Source organism: Asparagus officinalis, chromosome 7 (genome assembly GCF_001876935.1).
Source record: "Asparagus officinalis chromosome 7, Aspof.V1, whole genome shotgun sequence".
In the NCBI taxonomy this organism is placed as follows: Eukaryota; Viridiplantae; Streptophyta; class Magnoliopsida; order Asparagales; family Asparagaceae; genus Asparagus; species Asparagus officinalis.
The window spans coordinates 21,933,156-21,955,498 of record NC_033800.1 but is presented as its reverse complement, the minus strand read 5'-3'; the positions used below and the strand labels follow the sequence as shown (position 1 = coordinate 21,955,498).

Here is a 22,343-nt window from a genome sequence, read left to right as displayed (position 1 = left end):
GTCGAGGCCGAGTTCTCCCTCCTCAGCCTCTCCCTGCATCCGCTCAAGTTCCTTGCAACCCTATCCTTCTCCATCTCATACCTCCCCAGTCTCCTCAAATTCCTACTCCTGGCTATTACATCAGGGTTCTGGTTCAGTCTCCTCCTATGCCGATTTCTCCCTGGCACTGGCACAGGGACCGGAACCGCATCCAAACCCATCAGCTTCGCCACGACGCCGGGCTTGCACCAAACCACGCACTCTCCCGCCACCGTCGGGGGCATTCGAAGACTCCTCTCCACATCCATCTCATACCCTTTCTTCCCACCATTCATAGGTTTCCTGCATCCTTCGCCAAAGTTGCGAAAGGAGGATCTATACATTGCGTCCTTGCCATCCAAGGAAAACCGAGGGTACTGATTCAGAGCGTTCCTTGCTGATCTCAAGATATCCGAGTTGTTCACGCAAGACATCCTTCGGTTGATCTCACCGTAGCCCTCAAGCTTAGCTCTTCTCGCCGCTGCCTCCTCCAAGTCCAACTGCAGTAACATCTCCTCAAGTGTTTTCGGACTCCCTTTGACATTGCTCGCCTCCTCCATGTAAGAACCAGAGAGAGATTGAGCGGCGATGCAGGAAACATCTGCATCGGATTTGTTACCGTTACAGGAGCTTCGAATGGCTCTCCTCATTTTGGAGGCAAAGGAATTCTTCAGGAAGAACAGAGAGAGATCTCTCATGGGAAGAAAATAAAGGGAGAGGTGGGAAGAGATGGGAGTCTGTTCAAGAGAGTTAAAAGGAATGGAAACCATAACGTAAAACGTGAATGAAGTGAATGCTGAGAGGTGAGCTGGTAGAGGATATTATAGCAGTCACAGGAGACAAACACAAAGATTTCACAGGTCTTCCCTCTCTTGGATCAAGTAAAAGACAGTGACACAGATCCCAGTTCAAACTGTGGCCAATCAAGAAAGTACCATTCTGAGTTAAAAGACATAAAAATAAGCAGTTGGTTACCTAACCCTGCTGATTCCATGTGATATCTGAAAGTAACCAGAAGAAGATACAACAAACAATCTGCTGTAGTCTATGGAATAAACTTAAAATTTCAGAATCTAGAGAAACCACTGTACATGGGCATACACCAAAAAAGACGACGGTCGGCTATTTTGATGACTGACCAAACCTCAGCCGCCACTGACGTCCCTGGTTGTTGTCTCGAATCATCGACGAGGATGATGATGAAGCAAAAATATCTTTACCCATTTTCTTCCCTTTGAAAAATCGCTTCTTGAACTGATTCTTTACCATCGATCCTCCTCTCCTTGGCATAGGTAGAGACTGACTGAGATCAACATTTGCATTGCTGCTACTCCCTGCTCTAACGGACCTCAATGTGACCTGCAAAGGCTCAGAAAACGAAATAGACCTGTCACCCCCACCGACAGTTTTCTGACAAACCGGACAAGGCGGCTCGTTGATTTGGCTCTTGGGCGTGGTCTCCTCCAAGCACTCGGCATGAAATACATGACCACAGGCAAGAACCCCGGTCACTGGCATATCATTGCTTCTAACGATTCTACGTGCACTCCATGGAGATTTATGCCACAAAGGCTTCTCACATAATCCACATCTCTGATGCATTGAACTATCAGTACATGGAGAGCTCAGGGTTTCCAAACCGATATGCTCTGTGATGTCAACGGTGTCTCCATCAAAACCAAAGTCATAGCTGCTCGCGTTGCTCCATCTGAACCCTTCTCTCCTTGACGAGCTCGTGTTGGGGTCTGGAGAGGCCTCCATCCTTTGAAGTTGTGTAAGGGATTTATGAAACTTTAGGTCAGGACTGAAAGTGTATCTCGGTGTCGTAGTGCTTCTGTAAATTTCTGCATCTGAGACTGGATTAGGGTAGACAAGGGGATAAACTGGCTTTGACATGAAAGAGCGGCGGCCAGAGAAGTGGGATGGTGGGATGAAGATTGGCTTGCTTGTCGATGCCCATTGGCTGGACTCTGAGAATGGAGATGGAGAGCTAAGACTGCTAGATACTGAGGGAACCCTGCTTGTAAATCGTCGCTACAATCCCAAAACAAGATAACCTCAGTATAAAGAAAATCGATGTACATTGAAAACAATGAAACCAACAAGATTCATTACCTCGTTTCTCCGAGAAAATACAGAAGCCTCAGGCCTTGCTCCTAGTGAAAGAGAAAAATACTAGATTAGTTGAGAATATGTAGTTTGAATTATGACAAAAATCATCAAGCATTTCTAAGATAAATGGTAAAGCCAATGCAAGCTAATTTCAATTTTCCAACTTGGTGCAATTCTGTGTATGGTCCCAATATCTATAAGTATATTGGAGAATAAAATAAAGAAAAAAGTTAATATTCCAGTCAGCTATATACATAATTAACTAGAATCATGTCAAAAAATTTATATGAACTTGAAGATGAATGCAATTCCATGTTCAAAGTTTTACATAGACACGAAGATGGATGCAAGCCCCATCAACAAGTTAACTTCTCTGACATCTCACCCAAATTAGTTGCATATGGTGCCTTCGAAGAGCTAAAGCTTAAACTGTACCTGCGCTGACACAGATTCCTACCAGCTAACTGATGGGGAACATTTATGGCATCCCGGCTTGTGACTCCAAGTGGGTGCTAACATACTTGTCTTGGTGTGAATTTAAGTAATCTGCATAAGTTTTGGTTGATGCCTTAATGTTCATAATTTTGAGGAGCTAACTAAAAATGTGGGTCTTTTCAGCCTTCTCCATGAACCTTGAGGCTCAGCAGCAACATCAGAATCATGAAAAATCTAATTGGGTATTTGCACAAAATTTAAAAACCTCACAGTGAATTGACAGTGAATACAACAACCTGACATCAGATGATGGTAAACAACCCCCGGTTCAAGGAGTTGTCACGTATCCAGATCCAATGCTGTCACAAGGCCATCTAAACAAAGCAGAATGCCATGGATTCAAGGATCCAATTCAGTATATAAGGAGAGTAATCAGGCTCTCTTTTCAGCAATTTACCTAGTCGCATGAGACTAACATGAGACTAAAGTGGACTGGTCCTTTGAGATTGTAAATCTTTTTCTGTGAAAATACTTCAAACTATGTATATACGTATATGGTGGAAGTTGGTCAGGTAATCATAAAATAGTTCAATAGCTATTCATCCAACTATTTGTTCAAATTCAAGAGACGACATCTAAGAAAACCCAAATACTAATTGAAAATCATATTCAATTTGTTTGCTTATCAAATAGTTGTTGAATGTCTAATCTCTTATATTTTATATTATTAGTGACTTATTACATACACAATGTTTTATTTGGTACTCATATATTTTTAATCAAATTCTATAATGACCTTGAGACACATAAAGTCCAAATAATCAAGATTTTGCAGTCAAACATTCAAATTCGGGTTCAGATTCAAAGATTCAGAGAAATATAAATGTGAAAATCTCACTATTAGATTCAATTCATTTCTGACATTGATATCTAACTAGTATCAAATATTGATATTTGTTAGTCCACATCTGATACAATATGAATTTTGGTATTTGCTCAATGCTAACCTGACACATATCGTAAAACTCTAAAGTCATGTTGGATTTTCAAAACCCACAGATTACTTTGGATGCCTAGGCTAGGGGAGAGAGCTATTTGGTTGGATCCCAAAAATTGACCGTGTTCGGTTGGGTAGGTTTCAATTTTAGATTAGTGTTCGCCACTTTTAGTTAATTTCAATCCAAACTGCCTGCATTACTTCCTCTTAAGAAATTTCCTTTTCGGCCATATCTCCAAGTAATTTCTATTTAATAATTATGAACCCACATGAGCTTGAAAAATGAAACTCAAAGACAGAAGTATCGAGAAATTATGGATCCTGCCTCTCTCGAACATGAAATGTAAAGAGAAAGAGCAGACTCCTCCCTCCCTCTTTCCCCACCATATCGCTTTCTCCCTTCCCACGAAGTGGATGTGAAGTCTCTCTATCACAGTCTATCAACCCTACAAAGAATTCTCCTTTCTCATCTCCAATATGAACGTTGCAACCCTCATCTCTATTAGAAGTGGCAAGAGTAGCTTAATCCCCCCCGCTGTATGGTATATGTTCAATTATGCAGTAATTAGTTCCTTCTGCGAATCTAGTTAGGCTGACATGCATATGACAGAGTAAGGGTGTGTGGTTTGAGTGAAAATGAGAGAAAAGAAAAGAAAATGTGTGAGAAAGTTAATTTCTATTGTTTGGTTTGGAAGAAACCCAAAGGGCAAAAAGAAAATGATATTGAGGAATCTAACGAGGAAAAGTATCTAAAATTTTCCCAGTAATCTTCTTCACAAGGAGGTAGAGGAAATGAACGGAAAAAAATTTGGGCTCCCTGACGAGCAATCCCTCAAGCTCGGTTCACAGGCATACGTGACTCTGGAAGGGCATATGTGATTCATATGGGCCCGACTAAAAACTGAAATTGGCTGTATAAATGGACTCCCCAGTTCGAAAGCAGATTTATTAGGCACACAATTTTTTTGGTTTTTTTTCAGATTAGTCCTGAAATCTTTCATATTTTGAAATTAGTCCCTCGGATCATCGAAGTTGCTGTCAGGTCCCTCAATAGTCAATTCTGAAGCTATTTTTTAAATTAGTCCCCAAAATCATTTAAATTGCTATTAGTTCTCTCAATTTTGATAGAGTTTTAATAACATGATTATCATTAATATAAGTTAACTGCAATTTCAATCTCATTTTATTGAACTGCCAACCAAAGAAATTAATCTTTATTATTTTCCTTCAAATTTTCTTTTAGAATTTTCTTCCTAACCATACATCGAAAATAATTTTCTTTCCTTCTGTTTTTCTTTTTCCTTTTCTTTTCCTTTTCCCTTTTCTTTTCCTTTTCCTCTTATTTTCTTTTATTTCACTTTCTTTCAAAGCAAACGCAGCCTAAAGGGACTAAGCAAATACTAAATCAAACATAGGTGCAACATTCTCGGTAACAAGGATGAAGCATAGAAGGGGTGCATTAGTGCTCGCATTACAATAAATACATGAGTTTCATCAAGTCCAATAAAGATCAAGACAAGGTAGATGAAGGAATGCAGATTATCGAGTGAATCGAGTGCATTGACGAGCTTGGAGATCACTATGTGATACAACTGGTCATAGATAACCACACATTTAAGATAACTAGAAGAGTATGTTGAAAGTGATTTGATTGAGTTTATATCTTATAGTTATGCAACCCAAACACAGATCTCATATCGGAAATGAGAAGCTTTCCAAGCATAAAGCAATTTTTGACTTGGTTTTGATTAATAGACTTTAACCTAAAGATGGTGTAGGTGTTTGATATCAGTGGCACCCTTTTATCAAGAGGAGCTTTAAGGCGTCATTTAAGATTGGGTTTGGAGAGGAAAATAAAGAGTGCTATCCCTTGATGCGTGAGAAATCTAATGCAATCAATTAATGTCTTAAGTGAGTTCAATAATTGGACTACCTTGTTGAGTGCCAACAAAAAGCAATTGGATGTCTCATCAAATCATCACACTTCTTCACATTGTGGGTACCACAAACATGTTCAGGCATATCCTTATTATTTCAATACATGTAAATCCTTCTAAAACAAAAGAATCATGACCACTTTGGTTACCATGCCAGTCTTAAATAAATAATAAGATAAGCAAAATGCGACATCCTTCTCCAAAGTATACTTCAACTACTTAGTCAAACAAAGAAGGATTAAACCTATGTCCTTTCTGATAATATATTTAATAGGGGAATTCAGGGCTTCGAGATTGGAAAGACCCTTTCCAACGATATGCTCTCTATTAGGGGTGCCAAAAAAATATGCGTATCTGCGGATATATCCGTATCGATATGCCGATTATTTTCAGTTGTGGATTGACCTCCTGAGGATAAAACATTTTGCAGATAGACCCAGAGAGGGTATGTGACAACTCTGAATATCATAGTTTGACGATATCAAGTAGTCAGGGAGTTCATCTTCTAAGAAAAATACGAGGAATGTTAAGTAGCTTACACGATGTAGTACTGGAGATCAGTCTCCTGATAGCATAGATGAGTGATAATAACTATCAACTCTCTAAAGCATAGGATGCACGGCTCCAAATAACTCTTAAACTTATGCCATGTAAAATAAGCAGAAAGGTAAAGGGAACGGCTTAGTTCTGATATAAATATGCACCCTTTGTGCTCCAAATGCAGTCATGATATGATCAAAGTATAAACAAAAATGAGTGATAAGAAATTCCAGGCAATTAAGTAAACAGAATTTGCTAGGTTGCACAGTCATGGATATGGAGATATGGAAAAATAGAATACATATAATGTGAAAATCTTGAAGCACTAGGATGCCCGCGACCAAGATACTGAGTAACAGATAAGAAATAACAATATGTTTAGACATACAAAACCTTCATATATAGTTTTTTAGTCATTTATAACATAAAAAATAAGCATCAAAATAATAAAAGTGACAACTAAAAAAGACAATGATTTAGTACACTGTACATTAGAAATATCGTTTAGCTCTCATCACATTTTAAACAAGAATCTTAGAATCTGTAGAATTAGCGACGATATGTGTCTTCCAATATCAGAAGTGTCATAAAGTCCAAGGAGTGTCAACAAATTGTTGTGCCCAACATGAACAGGCAAAGAATCAACCTAGTCAACAATAATGCTAATTTGCAACATGGAGATGATTACAGCTAATACATGATAGAAGAGGACAGGAGCAAACAGGTTTCTTTGCCTATTCCTTCACATGTCATTCATTTTTTTGCCTCTTTCTGAAAATGAACAAAGCTTCAAGTGACTCAAGTCTCTTCAAATTCACCACAAATGTTTCAAATTTCAAGCAATCAGAAAAATGAAAAATCAACTCACATATCTAAACATAAACACAGAATTGTTTAACCTTTCCCCCTTCTTCGGTCAAATATGATACCTTGATGTTTTATGTTCAGATCTTGCCATTTTAAAGTTGTTACTAAGAGTCTAGAAGATGAAATTGGCGTATCCTTTAATAATACCTATAATCTTTTCTGTCTTTTCTAAACCTTGTGAAAGCCCTCTACCTAACTTCCATTGTAATATCCAGTACCAGCAGTTGGATAAGCTTGTGTTCAACCATGTTACATACAACATAAGAACTAGAAGCAACCAAGAGATAAGCAAAAGAATGCAAACTAACTATTCTTTGTTGACTACAAGAATTATAGATAGATGTATATGACATAATAATATAACATCAGGCATTTTTGCAAAAGTCAAGCAATTAACAATTTTTCAGCATTCATGACCATATATAGAAAGTTTATAATCAAACATACCTCCTGAAGGTGTGGAAAACTCGCCAAGATCATATCTTTGTACAGGTGGGGTCCAACGAGGTGCTTGGTGATTGTCAGATGGGCTACCATAATAAGAGAGTGCACCATCAGAGACAGAATGATAATGACTTGGGAGTGGCTCGCTGCTGACCATGTTTCTACTTCCTCTGCTTTGTGATGATGCTGAAGACTCATAGATGACAGGCCCATTAGTTACACGAGATAAGCCATCAGGATGAAACTGGCAGTCCCATCTCCTTGGCAGTGGAGGAGAGAAGCTTGAATTTATTCTCCAGTGGGGTTCAATACGATCCATTGAATGGTCCCTGCTGACTGAATTGGATTTTGTTCCATGTGGCCCAGCGGCCACACAACAAAGAGCACCCGTCTTAGCTATTTTTATACACTAACTTGCAAATTGGATGGACACAATTATGTTTTATTTAAGATACTATCTTCCTTGTTGATGATCAAGTACTAGCCTTCACTTCATAATTTATCAGGATGCATCAGATCAAACAACAGAAGTAGCGCTGAAGGTTGGAGGTTCGACAAGATTACCTGTAGCAGAATTCAGAACTCCAAGAGTTACGAAGAGATGGAGACACCTCAACTTAAAACCACAAATATACATATTACATAGATGTATTGCAATGTCACTATAGTTTGGCAAGATTAATTACATGCATAATAACAATTGAAAGAACAGAGAACAATAGCATTGAATTGTACGTCTGCAATCCTAACCCCAAGCAGCACCTCCCTCGCTCCCAGAGGAACTATACTCTTTGTGGATACACCAACTATATAGTATATATCATATTGTGAGGTTTCAAAGTTCCATTAAAAAAATTTAAAAAACAAGAAAAGGAATCTGGTCACATACTCCATAGAGTTAACTTTCTGGTTAACACTAAATTATCAGTGACGAAACAAGAGCCAGAGCCAGATAAAACTTGATCCTAATGATGGTTTAAGAACAAAAAAAATAATTCTCATGTATGCTGGTATACATATGAATTAGTTATCAAGTGAATATGATTAGCACAAGATGACAATTAACAAGCTTAAATGTTGCCATAAAGAATACTTGCTTTGATATGGAATAGAATAGAGAAATATAACTAATTATGCATAAAGAGAGGCCTACCAAAGTGTTTATAATAATGCATAATGAAAAATGCTTAACTATAAGTTCTGCTGCCTAGACCAGCAAAATAATGTGAATCAGCATCCTATGCCAACTAAAGATTCTTCCCATATTCACTTGACGTCAAAGCACATGTCAGAACAAATTCCATAACTCGCATCAACATAATTACCACGGCAATATCATGTCTATTTCAAGCCAAAACAAAGAGAACAAAATGTACTTCCAACCAGATGAAGTTCCCCGTTATCGCAAAGGTAACATTTGTACTTTTCTGAAGGTAATGTAATAACATATACATACATAATTTGAACAATTACCAGTATGTAGCCGGATTGATGCCTTCGAGGACTTGATACAAAAACAGCTCGAATTAAAGCCCTGAAATAGAGAAAATATTTTGTTAAATAGACCCAAAATTAAACCATCAAATACTCATTGGTTGGAAGAATTATTGCATGAATCCACTCTACCAACCATAAATAATAGGATAACTATCAAGACAGGTTGTAAATTGCTGCCCATATCAATACATATCTTTATATCATAATAATCCTTCAACCAGTGCAAATTGAATATTAAATGAGATCATTCGCTTAAAAATAAAAGGGAACATGTACCTGAAATCATACCCACGAAACAAAAACCTAGTAAATTAATTCCAAAATAAAAAATCCATGAAAAAAGTTTGCATTTTTTGAGGACCCAAATCGGCAATCCAGCTCTCCAACGCAAAAATCGCAAGAATCACATGAAACCCATCCAAAACAACAAATAAAAAGCAAACAAAACAATTAAATAAACAATCTACCTGCTGAAATTGTAGGGATTAAAGCAACAGTGCGCAATTTGGGGGGAGAAAAGGTAATAATAATTGAAGAATAATAAAAATCAGAAAGGGCTTGGCTTTTTAATGATAAGAGGAGAGAAAAGGGGTAAAGGATAATAGAGAATAGAAGAACCTAATAAGTATGATTGAAAGAGACGACCCAAAATAATGGCGATGATTATTGATGCTTATCTCTCTAGAAATAGAAAAGGTACATAAAATTATGGCAAGCTCAGAGGTCCCCTTTAGATTCTGGTTGCTATCCTTGGCATCGGGCAAGGGAGAGGGTCACGTGCTGCGTGCGTGAGGGAGAAGTGGGTTAATGGAGGTGGGATTCGGTTCCGTCCCAATTAGGCAGTAATTGAAGAGTATCTAATAATTCGAATCTCTACAATTCAACCCAATTTTTAAGAATCAAGATTATATCATGTAGGGTTTTTAATAATGTGATTTTGTTTTTTGTAATAGTGATTTTCAACATAATAGTGATTTTCAAGACAATAGTAATAATCGTGGTATCATCTTATCTTTTGATATTAAAGTAAAAAACAAGAATTAAGGTAATTGGAAAAGTCTCTAATCACCGTCTAATTAAAGAGTACTCATATCCGAGGAGGTGAGGCCGTGAGAGTTGCGTGGAGAGTTGGGAATGGGCACATTAGGTAATTTACGTACATCTAGGTAATGGATGGGCCTCTTTGGATGGACCTCATAATTATTTGATGCCCGAGCTTAATAATTGAATGTTTATCTGTGATTAAAATAAAAAAAATTGTTTGGAAAAGACGTAAAGAGTACAATTTCTAAGCCTAATTACATTTATGTAGGCTGACGTACGATTTAATTACGTAGGTGATGCCCACTGATAATGCTACAATTACTGATCGTATCTATATGAATAATTCTATGCTTTAGTTGTTACTCACTAGTTCTCGTGATTATAAGGGGTTGTTTGGTTCGCTTCCTATATATATATATAGGGAAATCCGGAAATGTAATTTATGTAAAGAAACTTAAGTTTTGAGTTTTCTAAACTTTTTGTAAAAATCAGATTGTTTTGCTTTGGTTCGCATGTAAAATATGGTGGGAAAACAATATATTTATTTTTCTTATGTTTGGTTTGCATGAAAAAAAGGAAAACTTTTGTGATTTGACATTTTTCACTTTTCTTGTGTTTGGTTGATTTTGAAGTGGATATGAAAAAGTGTTTATGGTCATCATGGTAAGATTAACTACACATGGACATAGTACAAATTAGAACTAACATGATATAAATTAGAACTAATATGGTACAAATTAGAACTAACATTTCATAAATTAGAACTAGCATGGTACAAATTAGAACTAGCATGGTACAAATTAGAACTAATATGGTTAGAACTAATATGACATAAATTAGAACTAACATGATACAAATTAGAACTAACATGGCATGAATTAGGACTAACATTTCATAAATTAGGACTAACATGATACAAATTAGAACTAATATGGTACAAATTAAAACTAACATGATACAAATTAGAACTAACATGACATAAATTAGGACTAATATGACATAAATTAGCACTAACATTATACAAATTAGAACTAACATAGTAAAAATTAGAACTAATATGACATAAATTAGAACTAACATTTTAGAACTAACATTGTACAAATTAAAATTAACATTGTACAAATTAGAACTAACATGGTATAAATTAGAACTAACATGGTACAAATTAAAACTAACATGACATAAATTAGAACTAGCATGGTACAAATTAAAAATAACATGGCATAAATTAGAACTAACATGATATAAATTAAGACTAACATGACATAAATTAGAACTATTATAGCATAAATTAGGACTAACATGACATAAATTAGAACTAACATGGTACAAATTAGGACTAACATGATATAAATTAGAACTAACATGACATAAATTAGAACTAACATGGTACAAATTAGAACTAACGTGGCACAAATTAGAACTAACATGATACAAATTAGAATTAACATGGCATAAATTAGAACCAATATGGTACAAATTAGAACAAATTAGAACTAACATGACAAAAATTAAAACTAACATGGTATAAATTAGAACTAACATGGTACAAATTAGAACTAACATAGCATAAATTAGAACTAACATGACATAAATTATGACTAACATGGTACAAATTAGAACTAACATGGTACAAATTAGAACTAACATAACATAAATTAGAACTAACATAACATAAATTAGAACTAATATGGTACAAATTAGAACTGACATGGTACAAATTAGAACTAACATGATACAAATTAGAACTAACATGGTACAAATTAGAACTAACGAAACATAAATTAGAACTAACAAGGCATCAAACCTGATAATTTATGCATGTTGATGAACTTTATGTGCAAAAATCAATTGAAAATATGTCTTCTGATAATTTATGCATGTTGATGAACTTTATGTGCAAAAATCAATTGAAAATATGTCTTGACATCATGTCAAATAAATCAGAGCATGTTGATGAACTTTATGTGCAAAAATCAATTGAAAATATGTCTTGACATCATGTCAAATAAATCAGACACATGTATATGCAAATTATGGTTGTGGGCTCAGAACTTGTTCAATATCATCATTGTTAGCCATCTAGTGCAATATCAACAGATATTGCAGTTTGCTAATCCCTGAAAAATTGATAATCATCATAGCCTCAATTGAACACCCACAAATAGTATCAAAAACAACAAATCCATGAACATAAAACTGAGCACAAACAGTGCGAAAAACCTAAACACAAATAGAACTTCAAGTGACTGAACACAAACATAACACAAACCCAAGCATCAGGAAATCTGGTGTGCACAAACATGAACACAAAACATCCTCATATGGACTATTTTGCACAAACATGAATAAAACTTGATGATAAGGAGGCTGCTGTGCACAAACTTGGCTGAGAACAAACCTGAACAAAACAACATCCACAAAACATAGCACAAATAGAACTTGAACAAAAAAGCATCCACAAACAGCCAGGCTCACAAACCTAAAAACAACCAGGCTCACAAACAACCATCCAACAACACCAAGTGACTGAACATCCAACAACACCAACCAAACAGCTAGGCTCACAAACCTGAAAACAACCAGGCTCACAAACAGCCATCCAACAACAAACACCAACCAATATTCCTGATCCATCCAACAACACCCACCAGCCACGAGAAACACCCACCAGCCATCCAACAACAACATCAACCAACCAACCAACAACACCCACCAACAAGACAACCAACAACACGAACCAACCAACCAACCAACAACACCAACCAACAAACATCAAGTAATTAGCTGTTGGCTACTGGTTACTTCTTAGGATTTAGAATTTGGTCAATATCATCATTGTTAGCCATCTAGTACAATATCAATAGATATTACAGGTTGCTAATCTTAGAAATTGACAATCATCATAGCCTAAAAGTAAAAAAGATACCAAATTAAACTCGGGGCATGACAACCGAATACCTTAATAACCCACAGGAATAGTCATCCAATACAATGCGTGTACATTGTAGGTTACTTGCCGCTCAAATAATTTTATCAATTGTCATGTTCGTATGGTGACTTATAAAGTTTCTGCAGTCACAATTTCAATGTAAAAGTTAGTATTCTACAACATTCACATCATGACCCAAAAATTAATGACAAAACCTGAATGAATTTCAATTTATAAAAATTAATGATAAACTAAGTAGAATTCTAAACAAGCTATCGAGATCCAAAAATACTACAGATCCAAATCCTTCATGAATTCAACATCCTCCTTTCTTTCTAAGAATTCAATCACCATCTACCAATATTTCATCTTTGATAGCAAAACTAATAATAAAAAAGTCACTAATATGGCTATCAAAATTCTAGATCCATCACACAAGATCCCAAAAAAAGTTAAACCTAGGAAGATTAAAGTACTCAGAATCTAACGCTTACGCATCAAAATAAAATGAAATACTATCTTAAAGATTTAAAGGTAAAATGAATGATTGTACCACCTAAAGCAACCCAATTGCATAATTACCCATTAATTTAATAAATCTCTCAAGCAAAGAAACTGAGAACGTGAGACTCAGTTCTCAGTTTTCTTTAACGGTGAGTCATTAAGTATAAGAGCTACAAACAGTTTGCACAAAATTGACAATTAGCAAAAACTATTTTTTCTCAAAATCTGCTAAATATACTTCTTTATTGCAATAACAAATTCACTAAAAACAGGCAATTAATTGCATGAAAAATACTTCAAGAAGTCATATAGGAACAATCTCTATTGCATAGAACATAATATAACTTAATTTGATGAGCTAGAAACGTTATCTACTATATACATAAATCAGTAGTATCCAACAAAAAGTTAAAAAAAAATTCTTAATTATTCCAACAATATATGTTTCTATATCCTACTAGATATAGATATTTAATATTCATATCATCTAATATTTGGATATACCATACATCTAGTGATACCATATAGTTTTTATTTACTATTTATTTATGCTCATAAATTTCCTCAATTTTTAGAGTTAATAATTTGATGAAGTTACATATATAGTTTAATTCAGTCAAAAAGGATAAGTCATAAATTTTAAGTAGGTATAAAAACGTAGGTAGAGATTATATATACATTATAAAACTACAAAATGTCTTCATACTATTAAACAACGCAAAAGTTTAAATCTGCTAAAAAAAATTTATTACTCTAAAATCTCAAAAAATTAATCAAATACAAAGCTCAGATCTGAATAGCGTCGGCAAAGATCAGATACCCCTTCCTCAATTTCTCAGAAAATTGATCTAAATTAAACTAATAATCTAAAAATTAAAAAAAATATTTACCTTGATTTATGAAGCAACAACGTCGACAAAGATCAGATCTGAATAGCGTCGGCACAAGATCAGACGCATCTCCCCCAATTTCTTCGAATACAGTCACAAAGAAGGTCATGGGAGTTTATGGCGAGAGGAGAGCAATGAGGTAATAGTAGCTCACCAAAGAAAACAACGAGGAAGATCAAAATATGACTTAGCCAGGGTTTCCGTCGATTTCACTTGGTTGGGGAAGGAATTGAGGGAGAGAAAAAAAACCTAGGTGGCGGCGATTTCCTCCTTCGTTTCTCTCTTTAGCCCTAGTGAAACAAAGCTAGGAAAGAAAAATAGCAAAAATAAATAACCAATGTGGAAGGGAAAAAACCCACATGGAGGGGTTAAAAGGTTTTCCACGGGGATTAAAAGCGAACCAAACAGCCCTTAAATAGCAAATATTTAAACATACTCCAGAGAAAAAGTTCAATTTAGATAATTTTTCACTGCTGACAATGTTCAACCCCCGCCCCCGCCCCCACACAATTTATAGTTATCATTATCTATTACTTCTATTTATTACTGCTATCTCATATATCTTATATTAGAGGCTGTTTGGTTCGTTTCCTAGTATAGGAAAATGCAATTTCATGTAAAAAAAACTCAAGTTTTGAGTTTTTCAAACCTCTCCTAGAAATAGATTGTCTTGGTTTGGTTCGCACATAAAATAAGGTGTGAAACCAATCTATGGACTTTTCTTGTGTTTGGTTTGTATGGAAACAAAGGGAAAACTTTTGTTGATTTGACATTTTCTATTTTTCTTGTGTTTGGTTAGTTTTGAAGTGCGTAGGGAAAAATGTATATGGTCACCATGATAAGATTACCCCTACTAAAAACAAATTTATTTGTAATCGTTATGTGAAGTAATTTTAATAAAATAAAAGTGAGAATGTAACATGAATAAATAATAAATTAGAGAATTCATTATAAATATCTGTTTGCCTTAAAAATATCATACGAAACCTGGAATAACATAATTCAATTGATATGAATTGTGTACCTGATTTGACCTGAAATATACCTATTTGAGATGAAAAAAATCACACAAAACCTGTTTTCAAAGAAAAATAAACGAGACTTATAATACCCTGATTATAAGTAATTTTATTAAAATACCTTAAAATTATAAAATTTACTTATTTTAATTCAGTAATAAATATGAAAAACATATGCTAGCCAGAAACTGAAAGATTTTTTACTTTGAAGAAAGTATCTTGTAAGTTTTAAAATTACAAAAACACCCCTAAAAATTACAAAATTATAAAAAAAAACACCTTGAAGATATTAAACCTATAAACACAATAAAAACCTACAAATAACACAAACAACCACAAAAAATTTATAGAATTTACAATAAATACTCTAAACTTTTTATAAATTACAAAATAAAACCCTTAAAATTATAAAATTTATAAAAATACTGATAATTTCCAAGCTAACGGTACATTAAAAATATAAAAATTATAAATATCCCCTACATAATTTATAATTTATAGAAAACACCCTTAAAGTTTCAAAAATTATAATCAAACACTCAAAATTTAAATTTTACAAAGAACACCCTTAGAATTTCAAACTCATTAGTAAATTAGAAAACATAAGAAATATAAATAATCTATAAACAATTTATAATATGTATAAAAGGCCTATAAGTTTAAAAAATTATAAAAAAACCCTAAAATTTATAATTTATAAAAAAATATCATGAGAATTTCTAACCTATAGACACTAAAATGAATATACAAAATTACTAACAACCCCTACAAATTAAAAATTTATAAAAAATATCATACTCTCTTTAAAATTATAGGTTTAGGAAATACTTTTCATGGTAATATTACCCATAAATTGTTTTGGAAAGAACATAACTAATTGAAAATCTATTAAATTTAAAATTTACTAAAAAAACCCTTAAAGTTTAGTACATTAAAAAATACCACTCTAAAGTTTGAAAAATTTTAATAATTTTTTGTAGTTCCTTGATTTCAATATATTGTTTAGTAGTTTTGTGTATTTATAAATTACAAAATTTTAGGATATTTTATAGTTTTTAAAACTTTTGAGGGTGTTTCTTTTGTAGTTTTCTAAATTTTCATTGTATTTTCAGTGTAATGTATAGATACGTCAATTAACGATGATATTGAAGAGTAAGTCGTTTTTAAGATGTATTAAGTCACACATCACTATACCTAGGCAGTATAGTTTATATATAAATTTTTTTAGACAATCTATATAGTGGTTAAAAGGATTTTGACTTTAATGTACTATTTTTTATAAATTATATTTAATATGAACCCACTATATAATTTTGACTGTGGTCATAATAATTTTAATACGTTTGATTGATTAATTATATAGGTATATTGTGACGCCCATGTTTTTACCCATGGCTACAGTCCAAGGTGAACCCAGATATGTCAAACCTACCATGCACCCACACTGTGCATAAACACGTTTCACTATCACATTTACTATCACTCTAGTGAAATTAAATAAAAGATAATGCAGGTACAAGCAGATATAAGAAAGATGAAATCAAGAAGTAGAACATAAAGGATAAATGTCCAACAACATAAATGAATAAGTCTCTTCAGAAGGAAAATGATATACTTCCAATAAACCGAAATAAGAGTAATAAATATCAAATACAAGAGTCAACTAAATAGTACATAGGCACTCAACCTCCAAACTAAAATACAACTCTAGAAATCAACTAAAATCACTACTAGACCACCGTAGAACATAAATTGGCTATCAAGAAATGACGACGACTATGCTGAAACTTCGTCAACCTCTGACTCTCCAGAACTCTGATCTGCTGTCTAAAAAGAGGGGAAAACAACAGCGTCAGAGCGCTAGCAAGAACATCTCCATCTGCTCCCATAAGAAGGACTGCTACATATAATGGAAGCTCTACCTATTATATGTATAGTCTACCTAAATCATTTACTCTATACTAATTAGGATTAATATTTAGAAATCCGCAACACGAGATATATATATATATATATATATCTCAAATTATGAATCGCTAAACACTAACCTCAAGATACTATAAACAAATAATAAAACAAAACATCACCAAATCTCATCCAGAACATATCATGAATATCAATCACAGTGCCTCATCCTACCCTCGGTAGGTGGTACGAAAAAATATAGGATCCTCTGAAATCCTCATGAACTGTCACATATAAGTGTCATAAGGTTGGACTATGTCTACAAACAGTACCCGCCTGAGTTCTAGGCATCTCAATCAATGTAGAGTGTAGTCATCCATAATATCATGTGGCTCACGGACTAACGCGCTTGGAGTGCAGTCGCCCGCGATATCATGCAGTACATGGACATGCGCACTCAAACAAAACATATCTCGGAGTGTAGTCATCTATAATCTGATGCAACGCATGAACTAACACATATAATAGAGGCTCTACCTATAATATACATAATCTTCCTATGTCATATTCCATATACTGTAAAACCTCGTGAATTTTAGAAAATAGTGTGAATTATATTGATAAATAAGCTCTAATTATGATGAATATTATTTATGGATGAATTATTATGTTAACAATTAATTTGAGATTAATTAAGAGTATATATGAGAGTGTATAAAGGTTAAACATGCACAAAGAAGAAATATGGAAAAATGACTAGTTAAGAGTATATCTGTATTATATACCGATATAGTTCGAATATGGAAAAACTTGAAAGACAAAAGTTGTAGGTATCTTCAATATCTTTCCAAGGCATCTTAAATCACCTTATTCTAAGGTCGTACGTGAAAGTTACAAGTAAAATACCAAAGACTATTTTTCCAGTCTGACTAGGTTTCCTGTTTCGGGTTTAGGCTGTTTTGATTCGGGTTTACAATTATGTATATACATGTTTACACATGAAAAATATTTTTTTATCATTATTCCAAACCCTAGTAGCCTCTCTTCCTCTCTCTCAAACCTAATCATAATTTGTGAGATTTGGGAGAGTTCTTGAGGTGTTTGTCGAGAGGAAGACGGGATTTTACGACTTTGGTGAAGAGGGATCTTGCACACACGTGTTCAGAAGTTCAACATAACGTTTGAGGCAAGATCATCTTCCTCCAAATCTTTCCTTATCTTTAATTCAAGATTTAATATGTTTAATTAATGAATCTCAAGTTAAAGTTGAACCCGATGTTTTAAAATCTTAGTTTATGATGTTAATCTTTAAACCAATGTGAAATTCTGTAGATTTAGTTACTGTTTATATTAGTTGATGACTATGATTATTAGGGTTGCTTTTATTTTTGTTTTAATTTATTAACCATGCTAAATAATATTTAAACCATAGTTTAACAATTAATTGGGTTTTCTTGTTAATTTAAGATGTATAAACCCTAGGTTTGTGATACCTAAGTGATGTGAACATATTTAAATTATTTTATATCTGTTCAATGATTAGTTCCAATCATGCTTAGTTAATCATGTTGATAATTTATGTTTAAATTATTTTATATCTGTTCAATGATTAGTTCCAATCATGCTTAGTTAATCATGTTGATAATTTATGTTTTATTTGAGAATTCCAATCATGCTTAGTTAATCATGTTGATAATTTATGTTTTATTTGAGAAATTTTGGTTAATTGAGATTGTAAATCCTAACTAGATTAATTCAAGAGTTTAAATCATGTTGAGTTAATCTCTATTAAGAAAATATGAAAGTTTAAATCTTGTTATATGCCTCATGTTAATAAAGTTAATTTTTTTAATAAAGTTACAAAAATACAAATGTTAAAACCTGAACTGTGAAGATCTTCTCTGGCCGGTCGACCGACCAAGGCTAGCCGATCGACCGGTGAGATCCTGTGAATGCACTTTGTGCACGTTTGCATTCGATTGACCAACGCCCTAGGGGCAGTCGACCGACCTATATTCTCTTTTGTTTGAAGTGTTGTTGTTTTCACCTTTTGTTTTTTAACGCGAGGTTCGAGGAGCATAATGATACACGTACAATCATGAGCATACATGTATAGTGTCGTATCACACACATAGGTATCTCGAAGAGGATTAATATAGTTATTATTTTGATTACACGAGGGATATAAGTTATTTAAATATTATATACTTGTATGGATATCGTTGATGAGCACCACTCAGGACTACTTGGGATAGTGCATCGATATACCATTAGTACAGGCTATTGAGTCGAGTTTTAGGATGCTTGATCTAGTAGTCCGTCTCGCACATAGATGTGATGAGCCTTGTGAGTCGTATACCTAGGATGCCTGATTTGGTAGTCCGTCCCGTACGTTGATACGATGAGACTAATGAGTTGTGTATACTTTTAGGATGCCGATTTGATAGTTCGTCCTGCATGATAATACGATGAATTATGAATTTTGTAATGATTTGCATTGTGATAACTATTTGATAGCCTGAGTCTTAGTGGACGCCATTTATGAACATGACTCATCGTTGCGTTATATATGACTGAGGTACTTTACTCTTGTAAGTACGCGAGATTATATGCAGTTATTTACATTATCTTCCAAAGGATAGTGGAAGATATTTTTGGTCTGATATTGTGATGATTTTACTTTCTTGTATTGCTATCTTTTATTCTTAGTTGGGATTGATGATTAGCGATTCACAATTTAAGACATATGGTATATACATAAGGGTTTTCTTGTTTAGATTATTTCGCTCGACGTACCAGTCTTGTATTGTGAGATTGATTCTATTTAGATTATTTATTCTTAATCCGGTATTGATATTTAGTTATCTACAATTTGAGACATAATTGTATATACATGAGGGTTTTCTTATTTGGATTATTTCGCTCGACGTACTATGTCTCGTGTTGTAGGTTTCTAAATATTAATTCTATTTAGATACATGGTAAATGATCTAGGTAGACTATGCTTAATAGATAGAGCATTCATCACATCTAGTAGCCCTTCCCCTAGGACGGATGTAGATGATCTTGTTGTAGCGCTCTGATGCTCTTATTGTTTCTCTTTTTATTTTTTAATTCCTTTTAGGCAGTAGCTCAGAGTTTCGGAGAGCCGCAGGATGACGGACTTCCAATATAGTCGGCGTCCCATATTTTTAGTAGATGAGACTCCATCGTAGTTGATATTTATCTCTAGACATTTAGAGTTTTGTATTTTATCTTGTAAAGACTATGTGCCTTAGTTTATTTTCAGTTGACTCATATTGAGATACTTCATATTTATTTTAGACTTCAGTTGTATTTAGTTTATTCAGTTGAGACATGATTATATATATTAGATATCTCTTTCTACATCATGTCTATAGTTGTATTTAGTTTATTCAGTTGAGACATGATTATATATATTAGATATCTCTTTCTACATCATGTCTATTGCATTTATTGAGACATGATTATATATATTAGATATCTCTTTCTACATCATGTCTATTGCATTTATTTCCCTTATTTTGCATGTTTTGCACCTGCACTTATATTGATTCTACTAGAGAGATATTACTGTGATGGTGAAACGTATTGTTATACAGTGTAGGTGCATGGTAAGTTTGACATCTTTAGATTCACATTGGACTGCAGCCATGTGTGAAAACAATGGCGTCACATATACTAAAATGAGTTAAGATTTAGAAACCCACAACATGAGATGAGTACATCAAGGGAATAATCCAAACAAGGAAACCCTCGTATATACTATATAGCTCAAATTATGAATCACTAAATACCAACTTCCGATATGCTATAAACGAATAATAAAATAATACATCGTCAAACCTCATTCAACAAGACGTACATTTCATGACCCAGTATCTCACACTACCCTCAGGTAGGTGGCACGGGAGTAATTACACCATCCTAAGTAATCATTACCAAAATATACATCATTACAATGTCTACCTCAATGATGGACCACGTCTATAAATAGTATCCACCTTAGACCCAGTGATCAAATAGTTTAGAATATTGTTATTCACAAAATCCTACGGCTACAGAATATAGGTGCATCGACCTTATCGCATCATCATACGAAATGGTCTACCCAATAGGGTATCCTACAGAGTATAGGTGCATTGACCTCATCATACCATCATGCAGAACGGACTACCCAATAGGGCATCCTACAAATACGGCTCACTAGCCTCATCGCGCATCATGCAGATCAACATATAGGTGCATCGACCTCTCCGCATAAACATACGAAAACAATAATGTAGGCACATCGACCTCTGCACATAAACATGCGGAAACAATGATACATTACGGAGTGTAGTCACCGTGGTCTCATTGCGGTTCACGGACTAACGCACTCCAAGTGTAGTCTACCATGGTCTCATTACAATATACCAACTAACGCCATTCAAGCATCCAAAAGCTACTGAAAACTGAAACAATCATCACTCTCTATCGTGAAAAATACAAATCATTAGGCTATGCATCCCAAAGGTCCATGCATGCTCAAAATAAATGTTTGTACACCATGGTCACGCGTGTGTATCAACGTGTAACTTGGACCACGTGTTCACGACCAAACGTGTATGAAAAATCATCACAAACAATTTGACATGTCGGTCGACTACCCTTTGGCATCGGTCGACCGACAGTAATGTGCACAAACATGCACAAGCAAAAGAGGCTCAATCGGTCGACCAATCACATTAGTCGACCGATCACATCAGTCGGTCGACCGACCATCAAGAAAATCCAACATTGTAAACTTATCGGTCGACTGGTCTTTCTCATTAGTCGACCGAATAGAAGATATTTCCAATGGTGAATAGTAATTACAATGGTGAAAAGTAACATCAGCGATGAATAGCACTTCCGATGGTAGATAGTAACACCGACGGTAACCAATAACACTAGTGATAAATAGTAATTCTGATGGCGAACAGTAACACCAGCTGTTAACAATGATTCCAACAATAAATAGTAATTCCGACATTGAGCAGTAACTCTAGTGGTGAACAATAACTCCGGCGACAAACAGTGTCTCCGTTGGTGAATAGTGATTGCCGGCGGTGAACAGTGAACCAGCGATGAATGGTGATTTCTGACGATGAACATCATCCTAATAATATTTTTTTTCCCCATTTTTGGATTGGATGTAAA

General features: G+C 34.3%; 2 protein-coding genes across 3 annotated transcripts; both read right to left on the bottom strand.

Annotated features, from left to right (window-relative positions):
- Nucleotides 6-834, bottom strand: LOC109846805 (the record flags this gene model as incomplete). Its single annotated transcript, XM_020416051.1, has 1 exon — nucleotides 6-834. A coding segment is annotated over exon 1 (783 nt), but the record flags the coding sequence as incomplete, so codon positions are not given.
- Nucleotides 973-9,561, bottom strand: LOC109848220. 2 transcript variants are annotated; one of them, XM_020417620.1, is made up of 5 exons: nucleotides 9,315-9,561; nucleotides 8,824-8,884; nucleotides 7,354-7,914; nucleotides 2,134-2,174; nucleotides 973-2,052 (listed from the first exon to the last, which is right to left on the bottom strand). In XM_020417620.1, the coding sequence occupies exons 3-5, from the start codon at nucleotides 7,667-7,669 to the stop codon at nucleotides 1,141-1,143; spliced, it is 1,269 nt and encodes a 422-aa protein (XP_020273209.1). In that variant the 5' UTR covers nucleotides 7,670-7,914; nucleotides 8,824-8,884; nucleotides 9,315-9,561; the 3' UTR covers nucleotides 973-1,140. The 2 variants fall into 2 exon arrangements, with proteins under 2 accessions (XP_020273209.1, XP_020273210.1); XM_020417621.1 differs by having other exon boundaries at nucleotides 9,466-9,560.

Bases quoted from the DNA above. Each gene is read 5' to 3' on its own strand.
- LOC109848220 (XM_020417620.1), bottom strand. From the start codon at position 7,669: ATGGATCGTATTGAACCCCACTGGAGAATAAATTCAAGCTTCTCTCCT. The intron at 2,175-7,353 runs GTATGTTTGATT...CTCTTTCACTAG, and splicing joins GTTTTCCACACCTTCAGGAG to GAGCAAGGCCTGAGGCTTCT. The intron at 2,053-2,133 runs GTAATGAATCTT...TTGGGATTGTAG, and splicing joins TATTTTCTCGGAGAAACGAG to CGACGATTTACAAGCAGGGT.